The following is an 18,185-nucleotide window of genomic DNA, read 5'->3' as shown; positions in this document are numbered from 1 at the left end:
ACAAATTGTTTACCAAAAAAAAAAAGAATATGTTTTCCAAAAGATTGAAAAACTAAAACCATTTTAATTAAATTCAGGAATTAGATGGGGGTGCTAGTTATCACCATCATCATTTAACACTGTCTTAATGCTTCTATAAAATATAAAGACAAAACCAAGAAAATGTAGTAGGCTGCATAAACATTGTAAAAACGGTAAAACCGTTTTTACTGCTGATATTATTACACACCTGAAAATCTCAAAAGATGACAATATAAAGTTAGGACAATTAATCAAAATATTAAGAGGCAAATAGAAAAAATGCAAAAATCACTGTCTTTTTCCCTATTGTAGCAGTTAGCACCTACAAACGGAAACTGACAAAATTATTCCATTTGCTGTAGTGTGAACATGCTAAGTTAATTCTTAGGAACCAATTTAACAATAAAGCTACAAGATCCCTATGAAGGCAATTCAGAATTCTTGAAGGCAAAAAAAAAAAAAAAAAGAAAGATCTGAACAAATAAAAAGACATACTGTATTCTCATGTGTTAAACTTATACCCTCAACTGGTATGTAAATTAAATGCAATTCAAATAATCTCCACATAACCTTATAGGGTGGTGGTGGTAGTGAGATTGGATAAAAGATTTTAAGGTTTTTATGGCAGATTAAATTTGCAGAATAGTCAAGTAAGGTATGAGACAGAAAACAAAAAGATTTGCTTTCACAGCTATCAGAAATAATACAAAGCCTTTTTAATCAAAACAGTGTGGGGACAGGAATATGCAAACAAATAATACAAAGAACAATCTAGAAATCAATCCCAGCATATATAAGAATTTAAAATATGACAAAGGTGGTAGTTCTACTGAGTAGGAAAATAGGAGTAGCACAACTGGTTATCCATCTGGAAGAAAGTAAAATTGAACTGCTTTCTCATGCCACATACAAAAATAAATTCCAGATGGATTAAAGACATAAAAATTAACACATACAATAAAAATCTTGCAAGAAAATGTTGGAAATCACATTTACAAAATATAGAGACAGAAGAGGACTTAACCAAGACACAATTTTCTACATAAAAATTGAAAATGTCTTGTATGGCATAAAACCATAAATAAAATCATTAAAAAATATATTTATAATGCATATGAAAAGGATTAGTAAACATAATACATGGAGAGTGTTTAGAAACTGTTATCTTAAAAAGACTTCATAGATAAATGTACAAAGAACATAAATAGAAGAGCAAATCATTCAAATTTACTGGTAGCCAGAGAATTGCAAACTAAAGATATGCTAGGCTACATGCAGTGGCTCGTGGCTCATGCCTGTAATCCCAGAACTTTGGGAGGCCGAGGTGGGAGGATCATGAGGTCGGGAGTTCAAGACCAGCCTAACCAACATGGTGAAACTCAGTCTCTACTAAAAATACAAAAATTAGCTGGGCATGGTGGCGTGTGCCTGTAATCCCAGCTACTCAGGAGGCTAAGGCAGGAGAATCGTTTGAACCCGGGAGGCAGAGGTTGCAGTGAGCCGAGATTGCGCCACTGCACTCCAGCCTGGGCGACAGACAGAGCAAGACTCTGTCTCAAAAAAAAAAAAAAAAAAAAAGATATGCTGGTATCACTTACATCCACTGATAGTAAAAATTAAATATAATAACTAATACTGGCTGGGATATGGGGCAGCAGGTACTTTGCTGGTACAACTATATGCAACTACATTGCTGGTGGAACTGTGAATTGTCACACCCAAGTGCGCTGCACAGTATCTGACACATACTTAGTGCTCAAAAAGGTAGCTATTACTATTGTTCTATCATTTCCCTTCTGGATCCCTACTGAAATTAAAAAACCTAAAAAATTTTCACTTTAAAAAGCAAAACAGGAAGAAGAAACTAACTCCATTGCTTATTGAAATAAGAAACACCTTTAAAAGCATACTACGTATTTTATGTTACTGAAAGGTCATTTGTCCTTGGGTTAAAAAGGTATATTGAAAAATTCCCACATGTACCCCATACAAGATAGGCTTGACAACTAATGCAAGATGATGACAAAGACATTAATCAGTTTTGTTTGCCAGGTTAATTTTTTTGATCTTCACTCTATAAATCAAGTCACTCTTTCCTGCTCTAGCCTTTGAAGAAGCAAAAAAAAAAAATCTCAAAGTAATATTACATGTAAAATTTCAGAACACAATGCATATATCTGGCAAAGAAGCCATGTTCAGAATAAATACTTTCTAGAAATTAGTAGTGTGTATATGTATACACAAATATTGTCTAAATAAGTATAATATGTACAAATCCTGCTGTGTGCAAGAATGTTTACAGCAGTTTTATTCATAATAGCTAAAACTGGAAAAAACCAAACATTTATAATAGCCGAATATATTTTTAAAGTGTAATTTATTCATATAATGGAATACTCTAAACAATTTTTTACAAAGACAACAAAAAACAAGCTACTGATACACTCTCAAAATAGATGAGCGAAAGAAGTGAGATACAAATGAGCACATGCTGTGTGACTGTATAACCGCATTTAAATTAAATTCAAGGATGGGTGTGGTGGCTCACGTCTGTAATCCCAGCACTTTGGGAGGCCAGGGAGGGTGGGATCACCTGAGGTCAGGAGTTTGAGACCAGCCTAGCCAACATGGGGATACCCTGTCTCTACTAAAAATACAAAAATTAGGCAGGCTTGGTGGCGTGTGCCTGTAATCCCAGCTACTTGGGAGGCTGATGCAGGAGAATCGCTTTAATCCAGGAGGCGGAGGTTGCAGTGAGCTGAGATCATGCCACTGCACTCCAGCCTGGGTGACAGAGCAAGACTCCATCTCTAAAACAGAAAAAATTCAAGAACAATCAAAACTAACCTAAGGAGAGAAGAGCCAGAATAATGATTACTCAGGGGTGTAGTAAGGGTATTTACGACTAGAAAGGTACATGAATAACTTTTGCGGGTTATGGATATGTTCTTGCTCTTGATAGTGGTCACCACAGTGTATTCATATGTAAAATGTCATGGAGCTATACACTTTTAAAAAAGTAGCTTATATGCAAACTTTGACAGCTCAGCTGGTAGACTGTAAAAAGTACCTTATTCCCCCCAAAAACATTTCAGAGTAAGTTAAAAAATGTCAATTACCATTCCCATACAATGATAACTCTTAATTCCAGGAAGACAGAAAAGAAAAGCAATACCAACTTATGTTAGCTATCACTGTCATTTTTTTAAATTCACAAATATTATGGTGGTTAAATAATTTCTATTTTCTGATCATCTACTAGCAATTTAAATTAATATATATTCATTAAAAAATTTGGGGGGCCGGGCGTGGTGGCTCACACTTGTAATCCCAGCACTTTGGGAGGTCGAGGCGGGCGGATCATGAGGTCAGGAGTTCGAGACCAGCCTGCCCAATATGGTGAAACCCCATCTCTACTAAAAATTAAAAAATTAGCTGGGAGTGGTGGCGGGTGCCTGTAATCCCACCTACTCAGGAGGCTGAGGCAGGAGAATCGCTTAAACCCAGGAGGCAGAGGTTGCAGTGAGCCGAGATCGTACCACTGCACTGCACTCTAGACGGGGTGACAAAGCTAGACTCCATCTCAAAAAGAAAAAAAAAATTGTAAGTTTAACGTGAAATATAAAGTACACATCACCAGTATATACAAATCAATCAAATGTTTCACATTTTGTTAATAGTCTTTCTTTTACATATCATATAACTACCAGGTTCCTTTTCTATCAACAGACGTCACCACTTTCAAGGAACCAGAAAAACAGAATCCATTCAGTTACAGACACTTCATGTCTTACGAATAGTCTTACCAAAATATTTAGTTTAAAGCAATAAGCTCTTAAGAATCATTTTTGACCAAACATTTCAAAGGACTTTAAAAAAACTAAGTAGTGTTACAAATCCAAAATATGATTTGCCAACAAAAGAAAATAAAAACTAGGTTATCTGTGCTAGATACACACGTTATATAACCTTATTCTTCAGTGGCTCTGTTCATACTATGAGTACTATGCTGTACCCATCTTTGTAAACCTGGAATTCATCTCAAATGTTATATTCCTGATAAAGACTCCTCTGTTCTCCCAGATAGAATTGATAACTTCTTTTGATGGCTCCCACTGTGCTTCTTCAGACACATTCCATCATAAGACAGCTACTCGCTTTTGTGCTTTTGTGTTTAACCTCCCAGCTCCAACACTGTGGTTGTAATAGTTACTCAACAATAAATACTGGTTAAACAATTATATCAACTTAATGGAAGGAATCAGAATACTTATTGAAACAAAAAAAAAATCTGTCTGGAAATAAGATGATGAGAAAGAACATTAATATTCTGAAGACATAAAAGTCATTTTCTGGTGAAGGTCCTATCTCATGTTTGAATGCTGTTTTTCCAGGCCAGGTGAGGCGGCTCACACCTGTAATTCCAGCACTTTGGGAGGCCAAGGCAGTTGGATTGCTTGAGGCCAGGAATTCAAGACCAGTCTGGCCAAAATGGAGAAACCCTACTCTCTACTAAAAATACAAAAATTAGTCAGGCGTGGTGGTGCGCACCTGTAATCCCAGCTTCTTGGGAGACGGAGGCACAACAATTGCTTAAAGCCAGGAGGCGGAGGTTGCAGTGAGCCTAGATCATGCCACTGCACTCCAGCCTGGGCAAGACTCTGTCTCAAAAAAAAAAAAAAAAAGCCTGCTCTTCCCTTATAAGGTTTTTTTTTTTTAAATAACAGCTTTATAGAGAGATATCATTCATAATTTATAAGGTTTTAACTTCTTTAAGACAAGGTTTTACCTTCTGTCACATTGAAAAATCTCCTATATTCTTGAAGATTCTGAGCAATCCATTCACAACCCAGGTTTGGGATTTGCATACTATTGGAGAAACTGCTTCCTGAAGATAAACACTTCAAGAATTTGAGAAAATTAAAACTAAAACCAAAAACATGAACACAAAGGCACAAAACATTGCCTAACCTTGCAGAAAATTACTTTAAATCCTGACATGCTTGTAGAAGAAATAGTTTTTTTTGTTTTGCTTGCAAAACTTTGAGGAATGCATGAACTTCAGAAGGGGAACACCATAGAAATGAGATTTTTTTCACTTTAGAGGAATGAGCTAAAAGAGAATACGGTTTAAGATTAAAGAATTATTTTCTTACAGTTGCAGAAGAACTAAGAAGAACTAAGCCTTCCTTACCAAGAGCACATTTCTGTAAAATGTGAAAAGTATTAAAATAATCAAAAGAAAATTTTTACACATTGCATAGCACAAGTGGTTTGACTAAAAATGTTATTTACAGTCAAAAAAGAATCTGGATATACAATGGGCTAGAAGACACCTTTGGTCTCTGAGGTGATATGAATCAAGGAGAAAAAACTATGACTTCTCCTTTGTGCAACAGAAAAAACATGTTAGAGCTAGAAGTATTAACAGTTCTATTCTTAAAGAAATAATAAAAACTTCTTCTAAGTCAAATAACTACAATGATCTTTTCATCACAAATCTCTAAAAGGATTAATGCTGAAGCTGAATTATCACCCCCTTACCTTTGTGATAAGAATGCGGTATTTCTCTACCAGGTGGTCATTGTTATGACAGCCTGCTAGCAGCTGCCAGACTTCTCCTCGAAGAGCTTCAGGGACACCGTTTCTTACTAAGGATGACAACTGCTTCGGTCTCACATTCAAGTTGAGATGCCTAAAAATAAAGCCATAAACCATAAATCATAAAAGGAAGATTCTCTAAAGAATGTTACTTTTATCAAAGGCAATCTAAATGGCTTACCAATACGTGACAAGGTAACACGGTAATAAAGGGAAAAAAAGTGCTTCTGAATTAGATGAGGCCAAGATAACTGAGAGATTGGGTGGAAGAAAATAAAAATCCACACAGATTCTGCAAACGGCTTCTTAAGTATCTTTAAATTATTTCTCTACTTAAAAATAAAAAAAAAAAAAAGCAAAACTGGAAATCACAGATGATGCTCTATGGCTATGGTTTATGTAAAAAGATGGCCGGGCGCGGTGGCTCACGCCTGTAATCCCAGCACTTTGGGAGGCCAAGGTGGGTATATCACCTGAGGTCAGGAGTTCAAGAGCAGCCTGGGCAACATGGTGAAACCCCGTCTAAATACAAAAAATTAGCCCATCATGGTGGCACATGCCTGTAATTCCAGCTATTCAAGAGACTGAGGCAGAAGAACTGCTTGAACCGGAAGGCGGAGGTTGCAGTAAGCCAAGATTGCACCACCGCACTCCAGCCTGGGTGACAGAGCGAGACTCTGTCTCAGAAAAACAAAACAAAACAAAAAAAAAGAGCAAAATTCCAATCAGTGGACATATAATAAATGACAAGAACCTAGCTCTACATCAAAATTGACAAGTGGTCAGCAGGGTGTGGTGACTCATGTAGTTCCACTGCTTTGAGAGGCCAAGGTGGGAAGATTTCTTGAACCCAGGAGTTCCGGACCAGCCTAGGTAATACAGCAAGAACCCTGTGTCTACAAAAAAATAAAAATAAGCTGGCATGATGGTTATATTCCTAGCTACTCGGGAGGCTGAGGCAAGAAGATTGCTTGAGCCTAGGAGTTCAAGGCTGCAGTGAGAGATTGCACCACTGCACTCCAGCCTGGGTGACAGAGACAGACTTTGTCTAGAAAGAAAAATTGACAAGAATATTGTATATTTATATGTTCTAAGTTAAAATAAAATATCTCAAGTATGTTTCCAACAGTTTTTATGATGCCTTCCTTCAAATAACTTTTCTGAATGTTTATGGTGGCTAATAACATTTCCACTGAACTACTATATCACTACAAGTTACCAAAATCTTTGGACTTCATTTATGTCACCTATAAAATGGAGAAAATCAAACTAGCCTTGAAATGTTGGTATAAATGTACAATGTGCTTCTGCATACAGTATCTTATTTGATCTTCAGAACAACCATCTGAGGTAGATGGTAGTATCTCTCGTTTTACAGATGCAGAAAAAATTTCAGGGAAGTCAATTAAACGACTGAGGTAGTCCTCAAATTCTTAAGACTAATGAATGCTCTGTTATAGAGCAGCTGGTTTGTGACCTGAGAGTCACCATTACTGAGTCAATAAAACAGGATCCTGACATTAAGAAGATGCTGTGGCTATCAGACGTAAGCAGAAGTTACTGATACAAAATAACCACTATCAAATTATAAAAAGGCCTGTGATTTTTCTCAAAATGTTCACAGAATCCTATGAGAATTCTGCACAACACATTTAAAAGTGATTTATTCTGTGATGTTGGTACCCTAATGCAAGTGCTATAGACAGTTCAATAGTTTTGTCCTTGTTTAGACAAAAACATTATATAAAAGTTGAAGAGTTATGAGCAGAGAGAACAGACATAGTTCTTTGCTAACTCAATCCCTGGTATGCTATGGCCTGTGGGCCAAAATGGGCCTATCTATCACCTGTTCTCGTAAATAAACTTTTACTGAAACACAGCCATGCTTATTTGTCTAAGTATTGTGTATGATAGCTTCTGCACTACAATAGTAGGACTGAGTAGCTGTGACACACTATTAGCCTGCAAAATCTAAAATATTTATTATTTGGCTCTTTACAGACAAAGCCTGCTAACCTTACTAGCTTAATTTACATTCATAAAATTACTTTCAGAATAATTTCATCTCAATGATAATATTAACTTTATCCAACTTAGCAACCTATTTTATACTGACATTAGTTCTTTTATCCATTAAGAGTCATATTAAAATGAACTTGTCACGAGGTCAGGAGATCGAGACCATCCTGGCTAACACGGTGAAACCTTGTCTCTACTAAAAATACAAAAAATTAGCCGGACGAGGTGGCGGGCACCTGTAGTCCCAGCTACTCGGGAGGCTGAGGCAGGAGAATGGCGTGAACCCCGGGGGGCAGAGTCTGCAGTGAGCCAAGATCGGGCCACTGCACTCCAGCCTGGGCGTCAGTGAGACTCCGTCTCAAAAAAATAAACAAAAAAAATGAACTTGGAGAATTAGAGCTCAAAGATACTATTAATACTACCACTAAAATCTAATGTAGAGTTAAATAAACCAGCCTTGGGATCAGACTTGACTGTGTTAAAAATTCTGGCTGTGATATTTACTAACTAGAATGCCTTAACCTATGAACCAGTCTCATCTGTAAAAAACAAATACTTTATAAGGTTGTTAGAGTTGACATAGAGCACATAACAGCACAGTGCCTAAAACATGGTAAATTCATTAGTTCTATGTTACTATAACTACAACCATGGCATCCATTATTTTTAATCTATAATAATTACAAATGGTAATTTTATAGACTTCCATTTTCTAAATGAAGAAACAGACTCAAAAGAGTTAAATGACTTGTCTAAGACCACACAGCTTAAAAGTAGGAGAGGTAGAATTTGAAACCAGGTCTACCAGGCTTTAAAATTCCATTATTACAATGCTTCTTATCCATAGAACACATATCCATATAACACAAATAATAATGAGAAAAAATAATGATGTAATGAACTAAAGAAGAGACGCTATTATATTATATCTGAAGACATGACTAAAGCAAGCAAAAATAGTTTAAATATCCTGAAAGATGGCAGACACAGATGGAAACTCAACAAATACATTTGAGGGAATAGGAAGACATGTTAATTAAATGAATAACAAAGCTTGATAACAAAACGAATTCCAAGTTGTTGTATAAGATGCTGATGGGTTCGTGTAACAAAATCTAACTAGAGTCTTAATGCTATATCTACATGATTTTAAATATATTATTATGTAACCATGTCAAAACTCAATTACATTTCTGTTTTAGAGCAGAAACCTTTTTATACAGATAAAATTCCTGCCAGCAGCATCCCAAACACTCCAAACTCAGTGAACTGAAAATATAATTGTGACAAGAGCACCAGAAGTTTTGTCTCCTGATGTAAAGAAATACCAAAACCATAAGAAAACTATTACTCTGGTTTTTTTGCAGAGTTCATTTATTAAAACAACTTGTGTAAAGAGAAATCGTGCTTTGGTTTGCTTTTTTCTCCTGTACACATTTGACATTTTCCAGTGTGGAGAGTGTTTTGTCAAAAGTGTAAAGCATTGTGAGAGTAATATAAAAGCAGATAATGCCCATTTGTAGTCCTATCCCTTAAGGGCATGACATAATGCTTTAAAATTCTGAGACACAGCTTTATTCTAACAAAGCAGTGAAATACTTCAACAGTTAAAATGTCTGAGAAAAACCAACCCCAAAGTAACAGGCCAATAGGGAGTTTATATGACAACCCTAGTATCCAGAATGTCAGAAACAGAGAAGTGTTCAGATCACTTCCAAGCTCAGCTTTTTTCAGCATATACTGGCATCCTACTCAAGGAGAAAAGGAAACTGCATAGATGTCTCACCAACCTGACTTACCAGAATATCTGTGGTCATGTTAATAAATACCTAAAGGCAATGTATTCTTTTTTTTGGTGTTTTTTCTTTTTTGTTTTTTGGAGAAAGGGTCTCAACTCTGTCACCCAGGCTGGAGTGCAGTGGTGCAATCAAGGCTCACTGCAGCCTCGAACTCCTATGCTCAAGCGATCCTTCTGCCTCAGCCTCCAGAGTAGCTGGAACCACAGGTGCGCATCACCACGCCCAGTTAACTTTTTCACTTTTTGTAGAGATGGGGTTTCACCAAGTTGCCCAGGCTGGTCTTGAATTCCTGGGCTCAAGCAATCCTCCCGCCTTGACCTCCCAAAAGGCTGAGATTACAGGCATGAACCACTACACCCATCCTGAAGGCAATGTATTCTTTTTAGATAGCCTATAGGATAGTGCTTCTTAACACTGCTGTCAAACCATCTCTTGAGCTGATGAGAAATTCCTAAAATTTGTGAGTGTTAGTAGGAATTTTATAAGAGATAGTAATCGATAGAGCAGGTAATATATACCATGCTTATGACACTTTGCTCTGTCATTCTAGATACTTATCACAGATAAGGGAAAAATCCTACCTGGGGTCTCTACCATGGCTCTATGCATTGTGTGAACATCCTCTAAACTGACTGTTGTGTATCATCTGAACCACTCAGTGGTTCCTAACCTCTTCAATATAAAAGATACTTTTATTATGTATTCTGTACATGAATTCCATGTTTGGATAAATATTTTCTCCAGCAATGAACTTATTAGGTTCCTGATATTCTGAAAATTGATTTCAATTCTCTACTACTACTCATATAAATCCCTAAAATAGATCACAGAATGCAAACCTTGCGCTTAGGTTTCTACTACTGGTTCCAAAATTGATTAGTTAGGTAAGATTCTCTACCCATAAAATGAGAATTGCAGATAAAAAGAACTATTGTATCATAACTTACCATTTTGACAACAGTTCTCCCCATGTTTCAAGAATTTTTTCTGCACATTCTTTGGATACATCACCAGATCCACTCAGGAGAGGTTCATCATTATCTATAATAAACAAAACACACAAAAACGGTAACAGAGGTGGCTATGCTAGCAAGAAGAACACTGGAATGTTAAGAGTCAAATTTGAAAGACCTTACTGGGAGCATAAAGTCATAATTTCTCTCTTTTAGTATTTATGGATAAGTACAAAGAAAATAAAAATGGTTCTAGGTAAAATGCTGTAACCTCTTTAATTCTCTTTTGTTTTCCACATAGGTCCATATTATGTCAATTGCAAGAAAAAAAAAGGAGCTATTTAATTATAAAACTATGGGATTCAAAATATGGTATTTTCTCTCATTTTCCAAAGCAAACAGCTTTATGCATGAAAATATGTAAGTCTTATTTAAAACACTTAAAAAATTTCAAACTACCTAAGTGTCCAACAACAGGAGTAGAGAATGGTTGAAGAAATTATAACATATGTATATAATGCAATTGCATGTTGACATTTATGTTTATATAACAATGATATGGTTTGGCTCTGTGTCCCCACCCAAATCTCATCTTGAATTGTAGTTCCCATAATCCCACGTGTCATGGGAAGGACCCGAAGGGAGGTAACTGAATCATGGGGGCGGTTTCCCCCATGCTGTTCTCATGACAGTGAGTTCTCATGAGATTTGATGGTTTTATAAGCATCTGGCATTTCCCCTGTTGGCACTCATTCTTCTCTTTCCTGCTGCCGTGCGAAGGAGGACATGTTTGCTTCCCCTTCTGCCATGATTCTAAGTTTCCTGAGGCCTCCCCAGCCCTGCAGAGCTGTGGATCAATTAAGCCTCTTTTCTTTATAAATTTTGCAGTGAGCCGAGATCGCACCACAGAACTCCAGCATGGGCAATAGAGCAAGACTCCGTCTCAAAAAAAAAAAAATTAAACCTCTTTTCTTTATAAATTACTCAGTCTCGGTCGGGTATGTCTTTATTAGCAGTATGAGAACGGACTAATACAAATGATACGGCAAAATGCGGTATAAAATGAAAATACAAAGAGCTTAATATTCATTATGATCTAATCTATGTTATAAAATAGAAAACAGATAGGTATAAACTATACCAAACACTAACAATTGCTCCCTCTGAGTGATGAAGTTATGATTGGTATTTTTGCCTGCTCTTTTATGTTTTTATGACTTTCTAAATTTTCTAAAATGGGAAATATTAATTTATAAAAGAAAACACAAACATACTTTAAAAGGCCAAATTAAATCGTTTCTAATTTAATTCAATTAAGGAAAGTAAATTCAAGTCAGAAGTTAGAGATTATAAGATATGAAGACAGTGAAAAAAGTGGCACTGATCAAGGCATGAGAGGAACTAAAAAGCATAATAAAAGCAGAGAATAAACATGGACTAAGATATCTACTTAATCCTCCTGCTTGACACTCGGGGAGTTTTTAACTTTTTGCTACAAACGGAATCAGGATGAATATATCTCATTGCTTTCATCGGGTTTATGCCCAGAAACTGACTTTCTCAGTTTTAAAAAGAATGCATATTTTTAAGAATACTGAAAATTTCTGACAAACTGACTTCCAAAATGTTCTACCAATTTACAGTTCCACTAACTGGGTTACAACAGTACTTGTTTCCATGGATCTTTACCAATGCTCTTTCTAGATTTTGTTTGTTTTTATTTTTTAGCTTAACTTGCCTAAACAAAGTTTGGATCTTTACGCCTCTAATGACTACATGTTGAATCTGCATCTCCAACAGAGACAGCAATTATCTGAAAGCGCTAATTTTAAAGACTCAGAAATCTGTGATACTTCTTATTGAACTTCTTTATATTATAATGCTTTGGACATTATCATCAGTTTTGCTGGTGAGACACAGAAGATGATAGACAGAATGTGAGAGATCTTCTGTATATGGATGAATAAGGTAAAGAAGAGAAAAGGCTAGGCCCAGCACGGTGGCTCACGCCTGTAATCCCAGCACTTTGGGAGGCCAAAGTGGGTGGATCATCTGAGGTCAGGAGTTCGAGACAAGCCTGGCCAACCTGGTGAAACCCCATCTCTACTAAAACATACAAAAATTAGCTAGGCGTGGTGTGAGCACCTGTAATCCCAGCTACTCAGGAGGCTGAGGCAGGAGAATCACTTGAACCCACGAGGCGGAGGTTGCAGTGAGCCGAGATTGCGCCATTGTACTCCAGTCTGGGCGACACAGTGAGACTCCGTCTCAAAAAAAAAAAAAAAAAGAAAGGCTCAAGGGCACTAAGGTAAATGTCCCCAACTTCACTATCTTGCAAGACTGGCCCTACTTTCTAATCTCTCAAGTAATTTTCTACTTATTAAAACACCAATAGACTAAATACAACTCTTTGGGGAAAGGTGGCTATGAAAAATGTACTAAAATTTAGAAGGGATGATAATTTCTTCAAAAATATTAGAAAAACTTTTTCTTATAAAATTCTCTTTCACATTTTGGATACTTTCAATAAATCTGGGTAGTGGTAGTTTAAAATCTGTGTTAAGAACCCATTTGCCTAAGGTAGGGGTAGGACAGGCATCTCAGTTTCAGAATGATGCTTCTAAACATGTCCCCTTTATAATTGCTGGGTTTCTTCCAAATGTCTTATGGATAAGAAGCCTCTCGAGAGAAATGTAATCATTTCTTCCCTGGAAGCAAACAATCACAGCAGGAATGGTTTCTCTGGTTTGTACATTGGGTTAGGGAGAATTAAAAAGATAGCATGGCTACACAGTTTTCTTTAGTCCCAGTTCTCCTGTTATTAACTCTTCACTATAAAAATGAATCCTAGGGGGTTACCCATACTGCCAATATTTACTGAGCACCAACTACATATCAGATGTTGTGGTATACACTAGGGAACAACATGAGGTAAAAACAGACACACTCTTTTCCTTCACAGAGCTTATGTTCTAGTGTTCCATGATTTCCCCTAAGGGGTACACACTGCCATTAGTGCTTATCTCTCTCTAGTTAAGAACTATCAGTAGAGGCCTTCTGAACCCCCTAAAATTTTATTTTAAAAAAAGGTATGTCTGCTATAAATTAAAACTTGATGTCAGTCCTGAGAAACCTTTAGTCGGGCCCAGATTTCTTTGTAACCAGCAGATATTCCTCAAAATCTATGGTATGAAGATTTGAGCATTCTCTGGTTTCATAATAGTGTCTTTCTCAATTTTTGTGTTTGTTTTGTTTTGTTTTTATCGCTGAGTGTTAAGAGAGGAAAGTTATGTAAACTTTTACCCACTCTGTCATCTTAACCAGTGTTGACCTAGAAGAGAAACTGCAAACCTCAAGACTGTTACACAACAGACAATTTCAAACAGTGGGAACAATCCACCTTTCCCAGATATAACATATGACTTAAATTGGCTCTCCAGGGGGACTCTGAATTGCATCTCTGACATCAAAAACAATACATGTGCTTTTTCCATACTTCAAAATGCTTTATGTGAACTAAATGCAAGAGATGATGATAGACTACAGCTATGACTGTGGACTCACAGACCTAGATCCAAATCCTGACTCTGCCAATTTCTACCTGTGTAACCTTGGGCAAATTCACTTTTCTGAGATTCCATTTCTTTTTTTTTTTTTTTTTTTTTTTTTTGTTGAGACAGAGTTTTGCTCCTGTTGCCCAGGCTGGAGTGCAATGGCGCAACCTTGGCTCACTGCAACCTTCACCTCCTGGTTACAATCAACTCTCCTGCCTCAGCCTCCCAAGTAGCTAGGATTACAGGCATGCGCCATCACGCCCAGCTAATTTTTTGTATTTAGTAGAGACAGGGTTTCACCATGTTGGCCAGACTGGTCTCGAACTCCTGACATCAAGTGATCCTCCCACCTCAGCCTCCCATGCTGGGATTACAGCCATGAGCCACCACGCCTGGCCAGATTCCATTTCTTTATGTGCAAAGTTAGGTTAACAATAAATCCTATTTTTCAGGATTATTATCAGGATTATATAAATAAAGCATCTGCTTACTATATATTAAGCACAGTAATTGGTGGCCATTAGTATTACTAATAAATGATGCTAAATTGATTAATCATAAGGGCAATGGGAGTTATGGCAAACAGTAGGTATTGGAAACTCAGTGCTCACTCTAAACATGAAGAAAGTCAGTGCTCACTCTAAACTTGAAGTACATAGATACATGTTTCATGGATACATACTTCATTTAACCAAATCAATCATTCTTGCCATTCCCATGCTTTTGTTTATGCAACTTCTTAACTAGAAATTCCAAGGAACTCCACTGATGACTACTAGATTCTCCTTGCACTTAAAAGTCCCAACTGAAAAACTACTCTTTATGATGCCCCACAACATTCCCCACAATGAAAACCGAATTCTCCTCTATGAATTTCCAGAACATTTCCTGTGAGCTTCACATATACAGATACATGGCTCACATGATCTTATATTGTAATCAGGTTTTCTTCCATTAAATTCAAAGCCGTGGTACTAAGTTAGAAATTAGAAAACGACTCTCATTCATGTTTCCTGTGGCCCCTTCCTTCATGCCTCATTAAAAGGTAATTATATCTTTTAATAGAGAATGACAGATTAATTCAATAGATTTAGCCAGAAAAAAAAAAAAAAGAAACAAAGAACCAGTGGATTCTTAATGTTTATCAGTGTAAAACACAGTAATATTAAACATATACATTTATAAATATATTTGGTAAAAAGCGTCATGTGTGCAAGCCACATTTTGGCACAGTGAATTTGTTCCTGCAAAATGAATGTGTTGAGATAGGCACATTTCTTCAGATGTAAGCTGTCTCAAACTTGTTCTAAAAAAAAAAATGTACTAATATACCAAGCTAGCACTACACTGATTGTTTAAAAGGAGCTAATTATAAATCTCATTTTTCCAACTGGGTTACAACTATCTTAAAGAAAACTCAATGTTAATCATTTTTAAATCTCCCACAGCTACTTACATATAGTAAACTCTCATAAGGAATTCACTAAATGAATTATAAATGCCATATCACATTATCAATCCCCTGATACGATTTTAATAGTTTGCACGGTCCTCCACCCCCAAAAATAAATTAAGCTATCCCTACAGTTTACCTTCCTCTTCATCATCTTCTGGAGGAGAAGGTATCACTGAACTCTGCGATCCAGACTGTGGCAGGCGAACTGAAGGACTGGCTGTAGTTTTCCTCCTCTCTCTTTCTGATTCACTTTCCAAGCATACAACTTCATATAAAGTGTCAGTATTATTCTTTCTCTCCTTTTGCTTTATCTTGAAGATGAAAAAATATTATTTATTAAGTAGTAAAATTCTTTGTTTTTAATTAATTGCAGTATTTTTAATGTTTTTAATTGCAGTGATCTCAGCTCACTGCAATCACTTCTGATTTCATACAGGATGTGAAAATAAATGTTTTTTTTAGTATCTACATTAGAAGTAACTTTTTAAAACAGAAAAGCATATGTTTAGATCTTAAAATTCTTAGGAAAATTGGGCATTTACTGAGCAGTACTCTAGTTCTGCTTCAAACCATAGTGGTTTGTCTTCAAACCATAGTGGTTTGTCTTCAAACCATATTGTCAAGTATCCAACTACCAATGTTTAGCCAGTGTCAACTAAAGAGCTAACAGTTCTGAATCTCCCAAATTAGTTAAGGCATCCTTCAAGGTTTCCTATATAAAACTACACAGAAAAAGTGTTTTAAATTACTCTAAAACATAAACTTTAAGACTAAGAAAATTCTCTTACTTCTAATGTTCCAGTGTTTTATCCCCACTCCTTTTGCTTAAAACAGTGTAGAGAACTTTTTCTTCAACTGAAAGCTACAACTTGGAGTTGGGGTGGGGTCAGGGGGAGGTGAATGGCAGAGAACACACCAACAGTAACCACAAAAATGTTGATTACTCCAATTGATTGTATTTTGGTTTTATTTTGAGGCAAACATATAATTTAAACTGACCTAAATTAAAAATTTAAACCAGGAATATAAAACTTTACACTACAATACATTTTTAAGTACATTAACATTCCATATTACATGTCAGTCAGTATACTAACATTCTTCCTCCCATATAAGGAAGGTAGCATGAAATATAAGGAAGAATAAAAAGAGAGAGCTATAGGAAAAGGTACAGAGAAAACTAGAAAGGTGGCTATACAAAAATATATATATACACACATACCAAAGTAAAAACACAGAAAGGGAGATGGGGGAATAAGATGTTCATGAGCTATAGAAATATCAGCCAGAGCAGATTTTTATCACTGCAATGTTCATTTGGGTTCTTAAAAAAAATTAACCCTATCATGGAAGTAAGGCCAAGATAGTGGCAACATGCTCTTTCAATATCATCTTGAAGCACTGTTTAATACAGAAGTCAGTAAACTTTTCTGTAAAGGGCCAAATAGTAAACATTTTAGGCTATATGGGCCAGTTGTCTCTATTGCAACTACACAACTCTGCTGTTATAGTGCAAAAGCAGCCACACAATAAATGAGTGAGTCTGGCTGTGTTCCAATAGAACTTTATTTACAAAAACAAGTGACAGGCCAGGTTTGACCTACAGGCTGTAGTCTGTCAACTTTGGTTTAACATGTCCACCCAAGGATTACTTAATTTTCTAGATGAATATGCCATTTTGACTTAGCTACTTACTATTAATTAAGGACTCAGACTCTGAAGTTATATGTTAACCTATAGATTTGTGTCCGGGAGATATGCAAATGATTTCTGTCCAAGAGAAAATATAACCCAAAAGTTACCTATAGGATATTAACCAGTTTTATTTCTGACCTAGTAATCTTATTGTAACATTCTTTTTTTTTGAAAGGAAGGACCATGTAAATCCAAGTTCCTCAAGTACTCAGAATTTTGCTACCTTTCTGGTTCTCTCATTAATTAATACACTGAATTAGAATATTTGATACATGTTCATTCTAAATTGATAATTATGATTTTTAACTCTTGAAAATTATACTTTAATAAGAAAGAGAATTTAAAATTTTTGTTTTGTTATAAATTGCTCTTTGAAACATCAGACAATTGGTATCCTAAACAGTTCAAAGATCAGCAATAGCTCTTTTTTTTTTTGCAATGGAGTCTCCCTCTGTCGCCAGGGCTGGAGGGCAGCGGCGTGATCTCGGCTCACTGCAACCTCCGCTTCCTGGGTTCAAGTGATTCTCCTGTCTCAGCCTCCCGAATAGCTGGGATTACAGGAGCCTGCCACTATGCCCAGCTAATTTTTTGCATTTTTAGTAGAGACAGGGTTTCACCATATTGGCCAGGCTGGTCTCACGATTTACCCGCCTCGGCCTCCCAAAGTGTTGGGATTACAGACATGAGCCACCGTGCCTGGCCAGCAACAGCTCTTTATCTTAAAAATAAACAAACCAACGTGGTCCACTTAGAAACTCTTCTGTATGTCATAATGACCAAAGGACATGCTGCCTTTTGAAGTCAGATAAATACAGTCAATTACCGGACCAAACTTGTAAGTCAAGGACTCTAACTATGAAAAATGTTAATTGTTGAAGCTGGATAACAGTACATGGGGATTCATTATACTATTTTACAATTTCTGCATATGTTTGAATTTTCTATAGTAAAAAGCTTTTTGAATTATATATGTTAAATACAAAACTTTTATATATTAAATTATACATATAATTTAAATGTAAATTTTAAATTATATATAAAATTTAAACATAGGTTTTAAATTATATATAAAATTTAAACAGGTTTT

At 36.1% G+C, this 18,185-nt stretch overlaps 1 protein-coding gene across 4 annotated transcripts in view; it reads right to left on the bottom strand.

Annotated features, from left to right (window-relative positions):
• RABGAP1 (RAB GTPase activating protein 1) overlaps window positions 1-18,185 on the bottom strand; it is a 177,811-nt gene that overhangs the window by 83,615 nt on the left and 76,011 nt on the right. For all 4 annotated transcript variants that reach the window (XM_054502511.2, XM_054502510.2, XM_054502508.2 and 1 more), the window contains 3 exons: window positions 15,540-15,714; window positions 10,388-10,481; window positions 5,566-5,716 (listed from right to left, as the gene is read on the bottom strand). In XM_054502511.2, the coding sequence (XP_054358486.1) occupies window positions 5,566-5,716; window positions 10,388-10,481; window positions 15,540-15,714 (420 nt within the window). The remainder of the gene's footprint in view (window positions 1-5,565; window positions 5,717-10,387; window positions 10,482-15,539; window positions 15,715-18,185) is intronic.

This window comes from Pongo pygmaeus, chromosome 13 (genome assembly GCF_028885625.2).
Source record: "Pongo pygmaeus isolate AG05252 chromosome 13, NHGRI_mPonPyg2-v2.0_pri, whole genome shotgun sequence".
Taxonomy (NCBI): Eukaryota; Metazoa; Chordata; class Mammalia; order Primates; family Hominidae; genus Pongo; species Pongo pygmaeus.
Note: the sequence above shows the minus strand (reverse complement) of the source record. Positions and strands in the feature narration are given on the sequence as shown.